Source organism: Micropterus salmoides, unplaced genomic scaffold, assembly GCF_014851395.1.
Source record: "Micropterus salmoides isolate LMB-PRFRI ecotype aquatic unplaced genomic scaffold, ASM1485139v1 Ms_hic_scaffold_13, whole genome shotgun sequence".
Classification (NCBI taxonomy): Eukaryota; Metazoa; Chordata; class Actinopteri; order Centrarchiformes; family Centrarchidae; genus Micropterus; species Micropterus salmoides.
In genome coordinates, this window is record NW_024040374.1 from 23,493,129 (window position 1) to 23,512,186 (window position 19,058).

At 41.2% G+C, this 19,058-nt stretch overlaps 2 protein-coding genes across 5 annotated transcripts; one reads left to right on the plus strand and one right to left on the minus strand.

The window, feature by feature from the left end:
- serbp1a (SERPINE1 mRNA binding protein 1a) lies at positions 1–6,647 on the plus strand. Of its 4 annotated transcripts, none has more exons than XM_038716348.1 (9): positions 1–364; positions 1,835–2,018; positions 2,577–2,717; positions 2,849–2,920; positions 4,109–4,183; positions 4,343–4,517; positions 4,680–4,724; positions 4,831–5,031; positions 5,321–6,647. In XM_038716348.1, exons 1-9 carry the CDS (start codon positions 109–111, stop codon positions 5,375–5,377), a joined length of 1,206 nt encoding a protein of 401 aa, XP_038572276.1. In that variant the 5' UTR covers positions 1–108; the 3' UTR covers positions 5,378–6,647. The 4 variants fall into 4 exon arrangements, with proteins under 4 accessions (XP_038572276.1, XP_038572279.1, XP_038572277.1 ...); XM_038716351.1 differs by having other exon boundaries at positions 2,852–2,920; XM_038716349.1 differs by having other exon boundaries at positions 2–364; positions 4,346–4,517.
- A 351-nt stretch (positions 6,648–6,998) lies between these two features.
- il12rb2 (interleukin 12 receptor, beta 2a) lies at positions 6,999–17,780 on the minus strand. Its single transcript, XM_038716330.1, has 16 exons — positions 17,594–17,780; positions 17,174–17,292; positions 16,545–16,805; positions 15,659–15,770; positions 15,370–15,560; positions 14,863–15,005; positions 14,411–14,546; positions 12,600–12,670; positions 11,763–11,970; positions 11,418–11,594; positions 11,196–11,297; positions 10,945–11,091; positions 10,666–10,797; positions 9,374–9,470; positions 9,162–9,249; positions 6,999–9,077 (listed from the first exon to the last, which is right to left on the minus strand). Exons 2-16 carry the CDS (start codon positions 17,235–17,237, stop codon positions 8,610–8,612), a joined length of 2,397 nt encoding a protein of 798 aa, XP_038572258.1. The 5' UTR covers positions 17,238–17,292; positions 17,594–17,780; the 3' UTR covers positions 6,999–8,609.
- Between the last annotated feature and the right edge of the window lie 1,278 nt (positions 17,781–19,058).

Genomic DNA, 19,058 nt, shown 5'->3' on the forward strand with positions numbered 1-19,058 from the left:
CGGAAGAGAAGAAGGTCCTTTTCCCAGCCATCTTGTGGCTTCATCTAGCGAAGTGTTCGCACCAAGCCTCGTAGAATCGGAGGAAAATCCTGCTGAAGGGGCGCCATCATGCCCGGACAAATGCAAGAAGGTTTTGGCTGTGCCATAACCAATCGGTTCGACCAGTTATTTGACGATGAGTCGGATCCATTTGAACTGCTGAAGCAGGCCGAAGTGAAGAAGAAGGAGGCTCCAGCTCCTGGTGCCGCCAAGACTGCTGCCCAGGCTGCCAAGCAGCCCAAAAAGGAGTCCCAAAAAGACAGAAAGGCCCCACTGGCTGATAAGAAGGAGGAAACCCAGGCACCCGTCCCGCTTAAGAAAGATGGTGAGATCTATTTCTGCGTTTTAGGTCTTAATCAAGCTGCACGTAAACGATTTTATGCTAACAGGCGAAGTTGCTTGCTTACTAGCTAGCAACGGTTCATAAGCCCCGGTGACATGAGGTCCGCGTGGCTGCTTTAATGCCCATGCTGGCTGTCAGTTTCTGGAATGATGACATTTATTCAAAGGTATAATGAACGAGGTGTGTGGGGCTTAACTTCAGCGATTCGACGATAAACAGTTTGCAGGCCAACTTGTTTTGGCTTGCACCCCCACCCCCACCCCTCGGCCTTGTTGAACAGGCAGAACCCGAAAGCCTGGCTACTAGAGAAAGTGGCCTGAAGATGTTTAAATGTTGACGGACTCCTGTCAAGTCATGACTTTCAATAAGGACACTTGTTGTTCACTTTGCTCTGAATTTAAAGTAGGTCGTTTTAAGCGGCTTTTTATAACACCTTAAAATAAAACGGGAATGGCTAACGTTTAGTAAAATCTTACACATGCAAATACACATTGTTAAATTAATGTAAAATAACGCGAGACACGTAAACACTATCGTGGCGGATTTGTCGGACATTAAGAGCAGCACTGCGCTCATGGTGATGAACCTCGTGGTTGTAACGTTAGTGTGGGGCGTGTTAAAAGCACAGCCTCCAAACTGCCACTTCCCATTGGCGCACAATACATGTGATAGACCTCTCTCAAATCACTTACTTTCCCTTTTGAGGCTTCACCTGATATTATCTTTTGTAGATTGTCTCAATATTAAGTGATCATCAAGCCCATCAAGCAAACAAAAGTTTACTGAGAGCATTTTGGGGTTGCATTGTTTGCTCTAACTTAGATTTACTACATGCAGATTAGAGGCATCCGGAGTTGTGGTTCGACTCTGAGATGGATACCTGCTCACAGCCAGCTAGTTGGCCATTATCATCATGTAAGTCTGCCAAGTGTGCTCATTTCTGTTTCCTTGAGAGAAGATGAGACAGGTGCGGTGACTATGGTGCTCCCAGCTGCTGCTGTGTAGTATAGGGTGTCTATTTTGGTAACTGGTGATTTAGGCAATGGGTGGGACTTGCTGTGTCACGCTGGGCCAGTGGCAGTCAAACATGTGCCATGGAGGGTTAAACTTTATGGAGGCGGTAATTCTGAGTGTTTGAACCGATCCACATACTTTTCTGTCAGAGTAGGAAATGAATGAACTGCCTGAAAACCCTTTTATAATGTGAGCTAACCCTAACTCAATAGTTTATATAAACACTGTTAAATCAGATTACATTGCAGCTAGAAAAGTTGTACAGTATTTAATAAAAGGATCTTGCCAGCTGCCTTAGTTCTTTAATTCTGCACATTAATTTGGATTTTTTGCTCCATTTAAACAGAACAATCAACTCCTCTTGTCTGGGCCTCAGCAGTAGGTCCTGCTCTATTAATGCTATTGGTCCTCTAATCCTCCTGTTGTGGTCACTCCTAGGTGCCGGCATGAGGAGAATGGGCCGCAAGCCGGAGGGCGATGGCTCCAGACCCCAGGGCGGCCAGGGAGAGGGGCGCCCCCCCACAGACAGGCGGCCTGTGGACAGGCGGCCCCCGCGCCGCTTCGAGAGGCCTGCTGGTGATGCTGGTGAGAAGCCTGAGGGAGGCGAATTCTCAGTGGAAAAGTGAGTTCAGTTTCTAATGAGCTGACATTTTGATTAATATAACAACTTAACATATATGAAAAGAGAAGAGGGAATCCACGGCTATTCTTTTTTTAATTTTTTATTTTTTTTCAAGGTGTTTTCTAGCTCCACATGAGTCTTAAGCAGTCCTCAGTAGGGTGTGGGGTAGAGTCAGCAACTGTTAAAGGCGTTGCTTACACTGATAAAGCTTAGTATAGAGTTTTGCCCAGTCTTCTATAGGCACATGTAGCTCTTTATCTCTCAACTTGTGTCCAAATGTATCATGTACAAATGTAGTCAGTCAAGCAAGGCTAAAGTAAAAGCATGATCTTTAAAAAAAAAAAAAAAATTATGTAGACTTGTAATTTAAAACAATTCAATTTAAGAAGTAATTAAGTACGCATTAACGGCACCTGCATGAATGTGCTGTTCTTTGCTGGTCTCGCTGTCCATTTTGTCACATAAAATAAAAAACTCAACGGATGTGCCTGTAGATGACCTGCCTTAGATTTAAGCTTCAGATAAACAGAAGCCCGTGCTTTTTGTCCCCCTCTGTAGACCCATTGGTGATAGGCCGATGAGAGGACGTGGTGGTGGAAGGGGAGGCCGTGGAGGCAGAGGCCGTGGCATGGGCCGCACCGATGGTTTTGATTCCAGAGGGAAACGGGAATTTGACAGACATAGTGGCAGTGACCGAACGTAAGTACTCTTTCAGCTCTTACATAGCCCTTAAACAAAATATTCTCAACTTACACCTGGTCTGTTAAAGACGTGTGTGTTTTCTAGCAGTGCATGTGTCATGATCCTGGCTAAAGCAAATGTTGTTTCAGTAGCATGAAAGGTGAGGAGAAGCGTGGTGGAAGTGGATCTCACAACTGGGGCACCGTCAAGGATGAACTAAAGTAAGTAAAGTTACATCACACGTATTTACTGAGAACTTGAGGAAATGACACTTGAGCGTGTGATAAGTTTCTCGTTGTATGATGTATCTTTAGAGGGCACTTGATTGTGTTTAATAGTACGTGCATGATAGGTGGGTCCTGGTGTTCAGATTTTGTCAGTTCTGAATCTACTTATTGATTCCAGATCATGTCCTGGTCCACTATCCTGTCAAATAAGTCAAAATACACTGGTTGCCAGTTTAATAGGTACCTTTTTCTAACCTGTTAAACCTGTTTATAGGGGTGTTAATTCAACTTCATGGTCATTTTGGAGGCTGTAGTTTGTGGTGCTGTTGAACCAGGGCTGGGCAATCTGATGATTTTAGATCGGTCATGTTGCAAGGCGTCCATAATCTTTGGGGCGACTCATAGAGATCACTGTATTTAATGTCCTCTTATATCCGTTACCAAACTTCACATAACGTCATTGACTAGTGGGTCCGTGCTACCTGAATAAACGATGTAGCCAACTAGATGGCTTTGCTTATTGGATTGATTACTTCTCTTCTTTGATGTTGTAAACAATACAACTGATAACAATATTGTGTTTTAATAGTGCAAATGGATCAAATCATAGGCTATTTCAAGCATGGCTATTGTCTACAAGGCATTTTAAAATTGAGAAGAAATGATTTAAATTTAGATCCTGATGGAGATGACCTAAATATTAGAAACACGAGTATAATGCGATACAATTCAACAGAACCGCAAACAGCGGCCTGGTTTGAACAAATTAATATAAATGACAGAATAGATATAAAATTGAATGTAAGATATGTGTGAATAAATATAAATGACCATCAATTTGAGTCAACACCTTTCAACAAAATTATACCTCTTCATGGAGGTAGGATTTATTGCTTGACTGGCAGTTTCACTAAACTGCTTCAGCTAATATTTATGCTCCCAAACAATTGTTTACATTAAATTTAAATTACAAAGGTTTTCCCCATCTTTTTTTAGTTAAACGGCAAAACAAATATATCATGTGGCTTGCCATGCATAAAGACGGCAACACAGTCCAAATTTTAGCAATCGATAGGCACAATGGAAACGAGTATTGCTTAATAATTTCCCAGTTCCCAATACAAAACCTTATGGCTAGTTGAGTCGGAAATGTTCAACTGACCAGGATTTTTTTCGTTATAGTGAGCTTGACCAATCAAACGTCACTGAGGAGAACCCTGAAGGAGAGGAGCATCCACCTGCTGACTCCGAGAATAAGTAAGTTTTTATTTTTTGCAGTAACTAAGCATTCATAACTTAGAATTTGTTTGTGCAGCATAGTAGGTAGGATTACAAGCAAGAACACAATGTTCAAATCAACCTGGATTTATGGTGAACATTAATGCTTTGACACCGTGTGTCTGTGTGTGTGTGTTGAAGGGAGAATGAGGTTGAGGAAGTGAAGGATGAAGGCCCCAAGGAGATGACTCTGGATGAATGGAAAGCCATGCAGGACAAGGAGCGGGCCAAGGTGGAGTTCAACATCCGTAAGGCCAACGAGGGAGCTGAATGGAACAAAGCGTTTGTGGTGCTGCACAAGTCCAAGGCAGAGGTGAGTCAAACCCATATCTCTGAATACATCTATATTTCACATTCACTTTTGGTGATGGCTATGATAGACTTGACTATGTAAAGTGTGTGTGTATATGCGCACGCATTTGTTGTTGGCACAAACATGATTTGATGTTTTGTTTGTATGCATTTCTCAACACAGGATAAGAAGAGCGAGGTGATTGACCCTGAGGTTGATGAGTCTAAGGTAAAATCTCATTACTTGACCTCAGATCATACATATAAATAAAATAAGCCAAAGCTGTAAATGTACAAAAAAATTCTGCTTTTTCACTCTTATTTTTCTCATTCAGTTAGAGGATGAGCACCACTTCCGGAAGCCAGCCAATGACATTACGTCCCAGCTGGAGATCAACTTCGGAGACTTGGGCCGTCCAGGCCGCGGACGCGGTGGACCACGCGGTGGTCGGGGCGGCCGTGGCCGTGGCGCACCTGGTGGTGGTGGCGGCAGTGTTGAAGCCACTAGGCCAGTCCGTGGTGGAAGGACTGACAAGGTAGATAATCTTTTATACGAAGCTTAGCTGTTGTGTCATACCATTAACATCCAAGTATCTGCATTGAAAGTTTGGGTTTTAGTTTCACATAATTTCATATAACACCGCCTAAAAGTAAATAAGGAGTCCACCTGTAAGAATGACTGTTAATAACTAAAATACTGAATCATTTAAGCTATTTTCCTGCCTATGTTCCCATAAATTTCTTTCATCCCCCACATCTGTCTGTGGCACATCTTAAAATATTTGAATTTTCTAACTCCTGCTTAATGTTTGCTTTTCCTTGTAGTCATCTGCGTCTGTGCCCAACGTGGATGACCCAGAGGCCTTCCCAGCCCTGGCTTAAGCCCTGGCTGCTGTCTCTCAGGCCTACAGGAGCCTCTTACGCACCTCCACTACGAGGCTTGCATGTTCCTGGATCCTTCAGCAAAGTGAAATGATGGAGAAAACTGTCATTAACTATGGCACTCAACGTGAGGACTGAGTTTTACCCATTAAAAACAAAACGAAGATGGAAAAAAAAAACAGAAATTAACACAAAAAAAAAACAAAAAAAGAAAAGGACTTCTTGCTACTCCGGAGCAACTTATTGGTAGAGGTTTTGTACTTGGAAACAAAGTAGCAGGGATGTTTTCATACAGTATTTTTTTCAGAGGTTATGCATTGTCCATTGATACATTTTTGTAATTGCTGCTTGAAAATATGCATTTCAAAATGTAAGCATAAGAGTGTCTTTAGCTTGGTGTGAGCCATTGCTTGCTTTAAAATGTGCTCTGGAGCTCCAACCCAAGCTCGTAAGCTCTGCCACACCAGGTATTTCCGATGAAGTTTGAGCTTCACTCATTGAGATTTATGGATTTTCTTTTTTTTCTTTAGCACTGGGGTATTGTTTTATATTTTATACAGGAGGTCTATTCTTCTATGATCTTCAGCCTGTAAATCTTAACTATTTTCATAAATTCTTTCAGAGACTATTCACAAGGTGCATAGAAGACACACCTTGATCTTTTGATCAAGGGATGCTGCCTATATTTGAATGCATTGAAGAAATGGCACCTAAATCTGTATTAAGGTTCTTTTGTACTGAAATGTTCTAAAGGAGGAACATTAGGTCATCTTGGGGGAACACAAATTTGCATTGATCCTGAGACTTTTGTCAAGTGGATTTATTTTAAACTGAAAGTTATTCCATATGATTAGTTACTTGTAGTTGGGGTGCTATACACCATCTCATGTCCCTTCCTCCCTTCCCATTTCAGCTTTGATTACTCAAAGTCAATTAATGCCTTTTTTACTTTAAAGAGTGACACAGAGAGGAAGTGTCTTTACACAGTTGATGTGGCTGTAGTGTAGAAGCCCTCAGACGTTCTGTTTGTTTACACTCCACTCGAGCATCCTTCCACAGACTTGGCACAGCTTCAGTTTTTCTGCAGTCTGCTGATATTTTCCTCCACTGACTTGCCCTGTAGCTTCAACAGTGGCACCACTGCATAATTGCTCTGAAAGAAATACAGTCGTTCATTGTGTGGAACAACTGAAGTGCTCTACAAATGTGTGAATTCTAGCCCTGCTATTAGAGACCTCTGTCGGTAAATAAAGATGGTCGATAAATCTTTTGCATTGTCACTTTTTTCAATCCCTACCAACATGAATGGAAAAGTGTTAACTTTGTTTGCTTCTGCCTACAACCACATATCGTCATGGTCTCTTGACACAAGGGACCCTTGTACTGTGTAAGGTGAGTGCCCACACAGGTCTTAACTGGAAAAACTGAGCAAGTATGTCAAATGGTCACCTCTACCTTTTGTGAAAGTTGCAAAACATCTGAAAGATCAACTTTTATGGTATCCAGAGCGTGGCTTGCTGCCAACGCTGAATACTCATACACCACCCAGTCACTTCATCTTGTTTCAGACCAGTAGGTCATAAAAGAGAGACATGAAACAAATAGTCTGTGCTTCCAAATGCAGAGGATGAAATCACCTGTTTATATGCATTTACACTTAAATATTTGACTGTAGTTAAGGCTGCATGACTAAAGAAATCAAGTTTCCTCAGAGCGGTTGCTGCTTAAAATATTTTGTTTCCAGTCTGTTGATGAAAAGGAAAAAGATAACAGCCATCGATGTTTTATCCATGCTAGCAACCAGCATCTAGGGAAGGCAATGCTGGTCGGTCCACCATTTTGAATAGATTAAAACATCTTTACAGCTATTTGCTGATTTGCAATGAGACTTGTTAGCCATTTCTGACGGTGGTGGTACCCTGACTTTTCATGTAGCACCACCGGCAGGTTGACCAGTGAAATGTCTTGACAACTACGGGATTGATTGCCATTACGTTTTGGTTTACACCTTGATGCTCCTCCCACGGATTGAATTTTAATAACTTTGGTGATCCCGTGACCTTTAATTTGGCCCTATCATCAGGTCAAAATTTGAATTCATCCAGTACTTTGGTTTATGACCAAATACAGTACCTGCAAAACAAATTACACTCCCATCATCCTCAGCTGTACTTGGTGTTGAGAACTTATTAGCTAATGTTAGCATGCTAACACGCTAAACTAAGATGGTGAACATGATGCTACCTGCTTAACCTCAGCATTGTCATTGTTGTGAGCATGTTAGCACGCTGATGGTAGCTCAAAGCAACACTTTACCTTAGTGCAGCCTCACAGAGCTGCTAGCATGGCTGTAAACTCGTTTCCAAATATTGAAACATTTAGATACAGAGCGGCAATTTTTTTATAGATGATTTAGATCTTCAGCAAAAAGCAACAAATCATCTGCCATCATTCACCAACAAATCGGAGAGGCAATTTACTTTTCTCGTTTTAGATGTACAAAGATTGAGGTAGCATAGATGTATTTAAAGGCACGGCCAATATACAGGATGCTCAACATTAAAAAGCTATAATGGAGTATACACTTGTCCTTTTACACAGAACAGGAAACATTTTAACATGTTATGGTAGTAAAAGCACAGGTGTGAATACTAAAAATCAGTGACGGCTGAATTCCATTTAGCTGCCTCACTTTCAGTGTCCTGCTCTTGTTCATGCTGGATCACTGTCACACTCCGAAGGCTGTGAGCTTTCAGTCTATGGCAAGTCAAAATGTCTGCTGAGAAAAGGATTATAAGTGCTGTCAGCATCTGGATGCCTTATTCAAGATGACAGAAATTACAATATCTGATATACTCGCAGCCTGTCCTGTGTTCGTTTTGGTCATGGTATTAGTGTGTCCAATGCTGCTCTGAAGAGAAAACAATGGTAATGCATGAAATGAAAACAAAAGTACTTTCTCCAGTCAAAAGTTATTATTGCATAACAGCTGTGGGGTACTTTGGCAAGAGAGCTGTTTTTGTTACAGTTCTGATTTCAACTAGAAAGGAGGTAGTTGATGCAGATCTCAGCGAGATGTGTGATTAAAAAAAAAAGATATTTAAACAGAAAACAAAGAAGAATCCATCATGAGTCACTGTGTCCCGTCTCTTTCAATTAGCAGTCTTCTTCCTCTAAAAATTGCTTTCGCTCAAACCTCATCTCACCAAAGAGTTCTGGTTTCAGGTTAACACTAACTGTTTTGAAAGAAGTCAATGCAGTCAATTTTGACCGCATCCAGAGTCAACTTTCTTCCAAACTCCAGCGGCTCTTTAAAGATATTGTGACTGGGGAAGAAATCCATCATTCTTACAAACTCTTCCTCGTACTCGTCCTCCTGATCCTCCTCGTCTATATTTCCTGGCCCATGTGATGAGATGTAGTCAACGGTTATGTTCGTGTCCAGAGAGGTCTGCGTGTTGTCGGAGCTGTCTGAGTCATGGGAGAAGCTCTTGATGTAAGTGGTCAGAGGGTAGAGCACAGTGGCCGGCTCTGTCAGGAGGCTCAGGCTGGTTTGGGGGGGAAGTGGCGAAGAGACGTCTGTAGGTGTGCAGGTGTCACTGCTCTGCTTGGGCAGCTCCTCAACATCCACCAGGATAGGCTCTTCTTCCTCTTCGGTTACAGTGGAGTTACTCGGCTGCAGCTGGAGGTTCATCTTGCCCTGTTTAGAAGGGAGATAAGGACTTATACTATGAACAGTAAAGCTGCAGTTTACAGTAGTTTGTATCCTCTTATATATAATTACCTTCTCCTGGGTACACTCTTTTGCCCATTTGCTGTTGGCAGGGTCTGGCACAACATCGAGCATGAGGCACTGGGAAAACAGCAACAACCTGAGGGGGAAGTGGGAAAACTGCTGAACATGTCATTGAAACTTTTATGGGAACATAATAATTTATTTCACTGCAGCTTCAATTGTTGAGTGTTTTCCAAATGGAGCATCTGTTATTCACGTACCTCTGCTTCACTGCTGAAATCTGGTACAGACACAGCAGAAACAGGAAGATCAGGAGGACGACTAAACACCCTAGTAGCAGGGATAATTGGGTCTCCTCTGCAACAGGGACAGTGAAACAGGAGGATGTAAGATTGCAGCACAAACATTGGTCTCCTCTCATCCATGTGCTTAGAAAAAGCATTAGGCGGGGTTGAAAGCACCACATATCACCATGCATCACCTCTTGACATAAGGGACCCTTGTACTGTGTAAGGTGAGTGCCCACACAGAGGTCTTTACTGGAAAAACTGAGCAAGTATGTCAAATGGTCACCTCTATCTTTTGTGAAAGATCAACATTTATGGTATCCAGACCGTGGCATGCTGCCAACGCTGAATGCTCATACACCACCCTGTCTGTCACTTCATCTGGTTTCAGACCAGTAGACCATATGAGAGAGCCATGAAACAAATAACCTGCATACATGTCAGTGCTTCCTCGCTGTTGTTAGACGTGGTAGAATGCAACAGAAGAAGCTGGAGTTTTATTATTATTACTATTTTAGTAAAACTCACTATCCACTCCTCAGTGGGGAATTAAAACTACAGAGTCAATCTACATTCTTTAAAGGATGGGTTCACAATGTTTTAACTAAAAACATTGAAAGAGGTTTTGCTTGCTGCAGTCATTCCTCCTATTAATACTTACTATTACAATAACCCTTTAAAGTGACGGACACAATTCACAGTCCTCATTTATGTAAGAAATTTGGTCTCAATGACCTGGTCTCAATGTTATTAAGTTAATCATACAGTTAATGACAAATCTTAAAATGAAAAGTGACCCTTTAAAGCCAAGTTGGTGTGAAACAAATTTAACCAACAGATCTCATTTCATTTGATGTTCAATAAATAGTTTGACATTTTGGTAAACACACTCATTCGCTTCTTGTAGAGAATTAGATGAGAAGATTGATACGACTTTCATACTGTATATGTAAAGTATCTAAATATAAGGCTCAAGTTAGCTTAGAAGAGTGCTCTGTCCCTAACAAAATCCAACTACCAGCACCTAATGTTCATCTTAATTACATTATATCTTAAGTATAAAATTTGTGGTGTTAAAGGTGTTTTTATGTGATGGACTACTGGAGCAGGTACCAGGCAACCGGTGGAGACTCCACGAAGTCACTGCTGTACCGTCATAATTTACTATACAGACATGAGCGTTGTATCGGCCTCTTCATCTAACTCTTGGCAAGAATGCAAATTTTCCAAATTATTCCTTTAAAGAATCTTGGAAAGCTACTTACGCTGGATGAAGAACTTGACCTCTTGACATGCACTGCCTTCTCCTTTAGCAGTTGACGCCGTCATCCACAGGCTGTAGGCAGCTGGAGACAAGTCACTTATGATATGCGACCTCTCTGATGCCGATATTGAGTCTGAAATGCAAATTTATATGCACACAGTAGATTAAGGAAAGTTACTCATGTATACATCCAAAGAGTACATGCTACAAAGACCCTGCCATCCCGTCTGTGCACAAGATGTTTCAATAAATAACAACACCTCAGATAAATGGTTCTTACAAGTCTGTAGGTTTTTGCCGTTGGAGACTAAATAGATGGTATACTTGGTGATACAGCCCCCATGCTGACCCCTGGGAATGTCTGTCCAGGTGACTTTCACTGTGTTTCCCTCAACCTTCTCTTGGACGGATGGACCAGCTTCTGGGGCTGCAAACAACAAGCAGAACCCAAAAAAACATGTTCTACCAGTTATGTTTTTGAGTTTAATTAAGTTATTCAATTAGCACTGATTAGCTCTTCTTCGATCTTACCTGATTCCAAAGTGGTGACACCTGTAAACCTGGTCCTACTCACTGAGATGTTATTATAGAAAACATACACTGCTCCCTCGTAGCACTCATATGGCTTAATGTCTGCACAAAGAAAGATAGCAGTATACAATCGTGAACAACATAATTGAAGAGAAGAAGAGAAAATGTAGTGTTATTTCACCTGTATCTATCTATCTATGTATCTATATCTATCTGTCCCACCTGTCATAACTGTATGATTGTCATTGCTGCCCAGTCTGACCCATCTGAGCTCCTCCAGCTTGTGGCCCTTTGGGTACCACTCCACCACATATGCACTTAGCAGTGTAGTTTCAGGCTTACTCCAGGAGATGGTGTGGTTGTCAACGGTTACTGTCAGCACATCCTGAGGGTGCCTGACTGAAAAAAAAACAGGAGCGCATATCAATACTTGAACTATTCAACTGTCAAGAGAGAATCATATAGACACAAAGGTCACCCTGGATTCAGTGTTACTAATACATCTGGTTACACTTGTAACTTTAACGACCCAGAGTTTCTCTTTCTTTTCTTTTTCTTTTTTTTTACCTTTTGTGTGATGGGATGTTATTCTGGCAGGAGGAGACAGTCCTTTAGAGTTGCAAGCCCACACTGTCACCTCACAGTTGGCACAGAACGGGACTAAATAATTCCTGGCATCGGCACTAACATTAGTACAGACACTTTCAGAGTTTTGGCTGTCAACTTTGACTATGTACTGTGTGATTTTCCCTCCAGCGATGGAAATGTCCGGCTCCTGCAGTCAAAGAGATGTTTAAAAGTAAGTCATTGATGTTGCATATATATATATATATATATATATATATATATGCATTTGTTAAGGAAAATAAATGACAGATTTTTGTGAAAATCAACACAGTGCTTAAACTAACATGCTGCAAGAACAGTATGTAAGACACATCATTTCTGTTCAGCTCCTCTTTTCTTGTAAACTGAAACTGTGGCATCTGCTGTCGGGTTTCACTTATCTCTTCATGTGACATTAAATGAGTGTGTGTGTGTGTGTGTGTGTGTGTGTGTGTGTGTGTGTGTGTGTGTGTGTAGGTGTGTGTGTGTGTGTGGTTGAGGGTGGGGATATGCGAGTGTGTGTGTCAAGGTGTCACACATCAGCTGTGGTCAAGGATTGACCTTTAGTTTGTGCACAGCATAGTAGTGAAGCAGGAAGATCAGAAAGTGTTACTATGGCTACAACACCGCACGCCCACACAGATGCAGAGTGCGAGAGAGGGGAGAACACATGGAGAGTGCCGTCAAACTCACTGTGCAGCAGTGTTATGTGCACTATCCTTCACGATCATTCAGAATTTAAACTACTGAGAAGCTCTCAACAAACCGAGGGGACTTTTTGAAAGATTTAAAACTCACCTTCCAATAAACCCTCTGCTTAAAGTCAGAGTCTGATTCGGCGTACCACACATCCAACTCTTTGGCAGGAGCTAAAACAATAAAACAATGAAAGGGTGATCAGTGGTTGAATTTACAGGCTAGAATTGCTTGTTTATTTACTGAGTTCAAAGAGTTATTCCTAATTGATAGTGTTAGTCTGCCATGATCTAAAACCCTTAAAATGTGACAAAGATCCAATCTGCAGCTCTCTTACATTTTCCTGTGCAAGCTCAAGTCTGACAGCAATGAGTAACACTTCCATGTAACCATGTGCTGTCTGAATTGACGTTTACAGCCGCATCTGATTGAAGACTAAAAAAAAAAAAAATCAAACAAAAAAACTTGAAGGTTGCTTGAGATGGTGTCAATGATGGTAAGCATCTTGTTGCCTTTATAGTGTCAAAGTTACTTTAAAGTTAGTTGGGACTTCTGTGTTTGCTACCCAGCTGCAAATTTTAAGGATATATTTTAAGGACGCTCATGTTTGTCGAACCCTAATGTTGTGTCCGGCAAGACATACTTAACATTGTTTTATTAGCTTGATACCGCATGACTTCAACTAATTTTTTATCAGAATTGCTTATAAATAAATTAATACTGAATACATTTTGAACAGTTGACATGTCTCAGAAGTCAACTAGAGAAAATGGCACATTTCTTCTGTTTGGAGACTTGAGCTGTAAAACCTGGTAAGATACAAGGGATGTTCATATGCTCTATATCTGGCACTGGTGTTGACTGTTCATAGGAGGTCAAACAGGGAGTTTAATGGCATCTAATTGACCTGAAAAATGAGTTACATCACCTTCCTCCTACATCACCAATCTGCAAGCTCAGTTTGAGGCAAGGAGAAGGGTTTTCACTTCAGTACTTGCCTACAAATTTGGCTCTCACAAGGTCGTAAGGAAAGAAAATGTTATTCAAACAATATTAATTTTTTGTAACAAAACTATGATTTTGCAACAATGAGAAGGATGTTATTACTTTCACAAGAAAAGGCAGCTGATTGTTTATTGCGGTTGATTAGCTTCCTCAAGCATGTTTCAAATCTCTGTAAGTTGACTGTCACACTGTCCTGGATGAAACCAGTGGTTGAAATCAATCTAACTGTGGTCGATGGCGTAATCACATTTGTGGACTTTCCTCAGATGCTTAGACACTATGTCCAGGAATGAGGAAGCGTTCAATACATGCTTAATCAAAGACATGCAAAGGTTAGGACAGGTTATGAAAGGTTATGAAAAAACGTCCCTTCAGCTACCCTTGCTTCTGCGGCTATACTGGCTGTTTCATGGAAAGATGATGATCTGTCACTGCCGTACATTCATACAGTAGCGTACGTATCTGCTCAAATATGTATCTTCACACCATCAGTATTACAAATATGCAGCGATATTTCCCATGAAGCATCACTACCTTCTATACCTCTTCACATTTCTTCACTTTGAGTCCAATGTTTAACCGATATATAATAAGACTCAACTACAGTTTGACATTTTATTACTATCTCAGTGCAAGCCTCTGTGCACCCTGTCTCATCACTGGTGAATGGTTTTGCTCTCAACACACAAGCCACAGTCGTGAGCTGATAACTGCTTAAAAATACTCAAATAAAAGGAAACATTACTGCAGAATCTGATAGCCTGTATAGATAAAATGCCACAGAGATACTGTAAATACTCAAGTCGGTTTGCCTGCAGACAGAATGGTGCTTTCATTCAGTAAGTTCAAAAATAAGCAAATATTGGTCTTTGAGCAGAGCTGCAGGTTATTACAGCCGGTTGACTTACCCTCCTCTTGAGTCCAGCTGGAAACATTTGTGCTCCACTGACTCCACAGGCCGGAGCTGAATTTGGATCTGGCTCTGAAATTGTACATCGTGTAGGACTTCAGAGACTGGACCTGTACCAAACTATTCCGCACAACCTGTAAGTCAAAGTACATGTATTTTGCATTGTATTATTGTCAATGATTTAAACGCACTCATCCATGCTCCCCACTCAAATTCAACAAAGGTTTATGCCTGTGGTAAAGTGCCATTTATGATCAGACGGTGACAACGCCGGATAGAGCATAAAAGGTCAAATTTCAGCTTTTGAGACAATCATATCTACCTTTGGCTTTGAATCAGCAGACCTTTCAGTGGCTGTATGTCTTCAACGGTTTTAAGCAACCTTCTGCAGTATCTCTTACATCATCTCATTGAAAATCTGGACCATTCAGAACAGTTAAGATTTCTTACCGCGTCTGGATAAGATGTCCATGTCTCCGCTTCTGCACTGTGTTGGATCTCCAGGTGCTGAGTCATCACAGACTGCGCCACTTTGATGATGCACTCTCGGGAAGAGCACTCGGGTGGACCAAGAACAGGAGTGGACGGCATCGCTGCTCAAATCAATGCAGTCACCAGTGTGGTGAAGAAAAAATCAGAACAAAAGTCTTGAGCAACTGTCACATGCAAAGGGCACACAAGATTGAGGGTTTTTGATGTTTTCTTACATTCAAAATAAAATAGTAGGACAATCGAAGGTAGTCATCACTTAGTGGAAAAGAGGATAGAGATTATCACCCATCATAAATAAGGACACATTTCACTGCAAAGCTGGTGTCAAGTTCCAGTCAATATATCATTTGATGTCATACCTTAAAAACACCTCAAAACTGACATTACAAATGAAACATAACACACCCTGCATGCAGAAGTTCCCACTGGAACACTTATAGTAAGACTGATATGCTGCTGTCTTACCAATGTCATTGAGCGTGTAGTTGGTGGTGATGGAAATTTCAGAGCCCAGTGGATTTTGGACTTCAACCCACACAGAGATCAGCTGGACGGACGTGGACACATTGAAACTAGCTGACGGCAAAGCAGTTCCCTTACTGGAGACTTTGTACAAAACCGGCCCATTTGTATGGTTTCCAGACACAGTTCTCACCCTGTCATTTGACAGTCGATACAAGCCATATGAGATTATTGATGAGAAAAACATTGTGATAAATAAAATAGGATGTTTCTGTTTCTCTTTCAAACTCACCACAGCACTGAAGTGTTCCTAAGATAAGTGTCTCGTCCTCTGTTCCACGTGCAGAACACAACTTTCCTTTCTTTGTATATGCATGAAATGTTTTTAGGGCGGTCTGGTGTGTCTGAAATACGAAGAAGAAGCTTTGAGCAGAGAACATAAACCCAACCATCAGGCTAGACAAGGCTTTATAAAACATTTGAAACTGCAGCAATACATAGCTTGTGCACGAGCTGTCATTCCAACACATTACTTTAAGGAATATCCAATTAGGAAGCAATATAAGTAGTTCATTACTTAAAACTTTATTTTGGTTCTCAAAAAAATATTGCAAAATATTGCATAAACAAATTGAATCATTTTCATTGCTGCATGCGTCATTACAGAACAAGTATTTGCATTGATACTATTGTGTGCAGCTTCCATGTTAGAGAACTGGCATTCTACATGTATTAGAAACAAGTTGGTTTTTACTCCTCATTTAGTCACAGTTCTGTAGCCAAAATAAGCAACTTATTGCAGTTTTCTTTGACACTTAGCTGCAGTCACAACACACGAACAGTGTGTACCCCCTAAGTATAGAAGAGAAAGCAGAACCAGCTGACAGCTATTTTAGTTTGAATCAAGCCTTAAGACATGATGCATCATGCACTGTAAAACATCCTGCAGGATTTTGTTTGTGGATATTCACATGAGTTTTTAATGAGAAAATAAATTTGGTGACTGAAAACTATTTGAGCTCATGCTGAACTTGTGTGTCATATACTCTCCCTATAGATTTAAAGGCTTGGGCAGTATAAACCGTATGAAATCCACTAAATATGTGCATTAAGAAACTTTTCAGTGGGATAGATGTTTCAAAGATGGATGCTTTCCTGCTCTTTGATTTCATACTCACGTCCAGCTGAGATGTCCTGTCCGCAGGGGTCCAGAGCAGATGCGCAGGAACAGTGGCAGCTGAATGTTCGGTTCTTGGTTATGTTTACCACATTATGAGATATAGTTGTAGAATTCCATACTTTGTGACTCTGCCGTGTGGGCGGGTGTTCGCTGTACATGGATCCCTTGCAACTGCAGTTAAAGGTGCAAAACACCTCAAAACTGGAGCCTAGCTTCACCACAGGTCCAGCGCTGGACCAGATGGCACAGGACTTCTTACCTAAAAGTAGAAATGCTGACTTATAGAGACTGCATGTGCGTGTTATCAGACGAGGAAATGTTACTCTGCATGACTGCCTCACAGAAAAAGGCATCATCCTTATGCAGATGCACACTTTCCCAAACAAAATAGTAAATAGCAGCCTACAGAGATTACAAATGAAAACCAATGACAAACTAGAGACTGGAAACACTGTCAGGTAGAGTTTTTTTTTTTAGAAAGGCTTTTCATGTAGCTGCATCCACAATCTAACTTTCACAAATTGTGAAGCAATATGAAGAAATGTGTAGGCTATATTAAAATGTAACATACCTTCCATGCCAGCTGAAATATCAGAAATATGTGTCCACACAGTAGTCTGGGCTTACCTACGCAAAGCTGCACGGTCAGCACAGCAATGAAAATGGACCATGTTTGGGACATTGTCGCCATGAGTCATCAGTCTGCCTTCTTCTATATGTCTCTTACATTGGGACTGCCAGCTTACCTTAAAACAAAGAAAAGTAGGACACACACGCATGACGTCCATGATGTTTTACATGACAGAGCGATTTTAGAGGAAGTATTTATCGAGGGTGTTAATGACAATAAGGATCAAAAGATAATTTCTGGGAAAGTGCTTTAGGAATGTTCATCCTGGCTTCTACGATCGCTTTATATTAACAAGAAGTCACGCAGGCCTCCTACATCTAAGCCGAGACGTGTAACAGACGTAGCGTCGTAGCCCATGGGTTAAATGCAACTGCGTGCAGTTAACAATGACGGTAATTAAAACAGGAAAAACTCACCAAGACATCACATCATATTAACCTGGAGTGCCTCCTGAGCCCTTTGAAGCGCTATCCGTCATCGTAAGTCTTCACAAGCATCTTTGATTAGAGAAGTGTAAGCTAACCAGGTTGTGGTGAAATGACAGCGGAGACGCCGTGGTAACCCTAACCCTAACCCATGCGCGCTCATAGAACCGCTAAGTAGCACGTATAGACAGAACACCCCCATCTGGTGAGACGTGACAAACTTCAGTCACAGTTCATCAGTGAAGCCAGACACACAGACGCCCCACATAGCCTGTGCAGATGCAGGCTACTGATCATTAGGTGTTTGCCTTAACAAGTAAACAAAGTTCATACAGTTACAGAGTAGCCTATTATGTGATATTCTAATGTCTAGACATTTAGGAAAAAAGTTATGACTAAATGTAGCCTGTAATTTTCCTCCAATATTTTTATAGGCCTATAGCTCAATTCCAGCTGAGACATTTTCATTGCTCCCTGAAATGTTTTTTGTACTCTTTGGCATCACATCCAGAGACAAGGTGTAGCTTCTTGAAGTCTGTCTACCACATTGACAGATGATGATGTAAAGGTCTGGCCTCATACAGGCCAGGAATCCCATATAGAAGATGAGAGGACTGATTTCATGTAGGCTACATGATGAGGGAAGTCTAGGCTAGAGTTCAGATTACATATTACAGTGTATGACACCTGTAAGGAGGAGTTGCAACAGCACAACAAACTCTCAGATCAATTCTCATCATCACATTTTCCACACAGCCCTAAGCCTCTCACTCCCTCATCATATATCCCCGAGCAGTTGGGGACTTTCCCCTATAGTTGCACCACATTTCAACTTTAGATGTACAGGCACAACACTTGGCTCCAGATTAATAAAACAACTGCAGTGTTACACAAAAATATCAGAAAGAGAGATAAATGTGGACAATAAGCCTTTCGAAGATTTCTTTCAATTTCAGTCTGTCAGTGAAGGAGACACCCTCCTGATATTTTGATTATCAATGAGGAACTGAGACAACTCTCAGGAAGTCCTAATAAACAGCATTTAACTGCAGGTGTTGCATGTATTAGTAGAACTTTTAGGTTCAAGAGCAGAACACACACTGAGCCATTATCTGTAAAAGGGTAACCCACAACTGTATTTTGTGGGCATATGTTTTGGTACAATTTCACACCTGGCATCACAAAACAGGACGGCTAACACAGAATCACACAGAGGTCACACCCTAATATTAAAACAACAGAAACAGTTTCAGCAGCTATTTTGACTTGAAGTCTTAACTCCAGATTGTGTAGGCTTTTTACTTTAGGTAGTTCAACAAATTGAAACTATGGCTTTATTTGTGGATAATAAATTATGTATCAGTAATGAGCCAGCTCAAAGAAGCACATTTTGGTTGCCAAGCTGTGAAAAGTTCATTTGGCTGGAGTATATCCTCCTCTGGCTTGGTCATTTTTG

Excerpts from the sequence above, each read along its gene's own strand:
- serbp1a (XM_038716348.1), top strand. The coding sequence starts at position 109 with ATGCCCGGACAAATGCAAGAAGGTTTTGGCTGTGCCATAACCAATCGG. Across the intron at positions 2,921-4,108 it reads ACCGTCAAGGATGAACTAAA|TGAGCTTGACCAATCAAACG; the intron begins GTAAGTAAAGTT and ends TTTTCGTTATAG. Across the intron at positions 4,725-4,830 it reads CTGAGGTTGATGAGTCTAAG|TTAGAGGATGAGCACCACTT; the intron begins GTAAAATCTCAT and ends TTTCTCATTCAG.
- il12rb2 (XM_038716330.1), bottom strand. The coding sequence starts at position 17,237 with ATGGCGACAATGTCCCAAACATGGTCCATTTTCATTGCTGTGCTGACC. Across the intron at positions 16,806-17,173 it reads GACCGTGCAGCTTTGCGTAG|GTAAGAAGTCCTGTGCCATC; the intron begins GTAAGCCCAGAC and ends TTCTACTTTTAG. Across the intron at positions 9,250-9,373 it reads ATTTCAGCAGTGAAGCAGAG|GTTGTTGCTGTTTTCCCAGT; the intron begins GTACGTGAATAA and ends CTTCCCCCTCAG.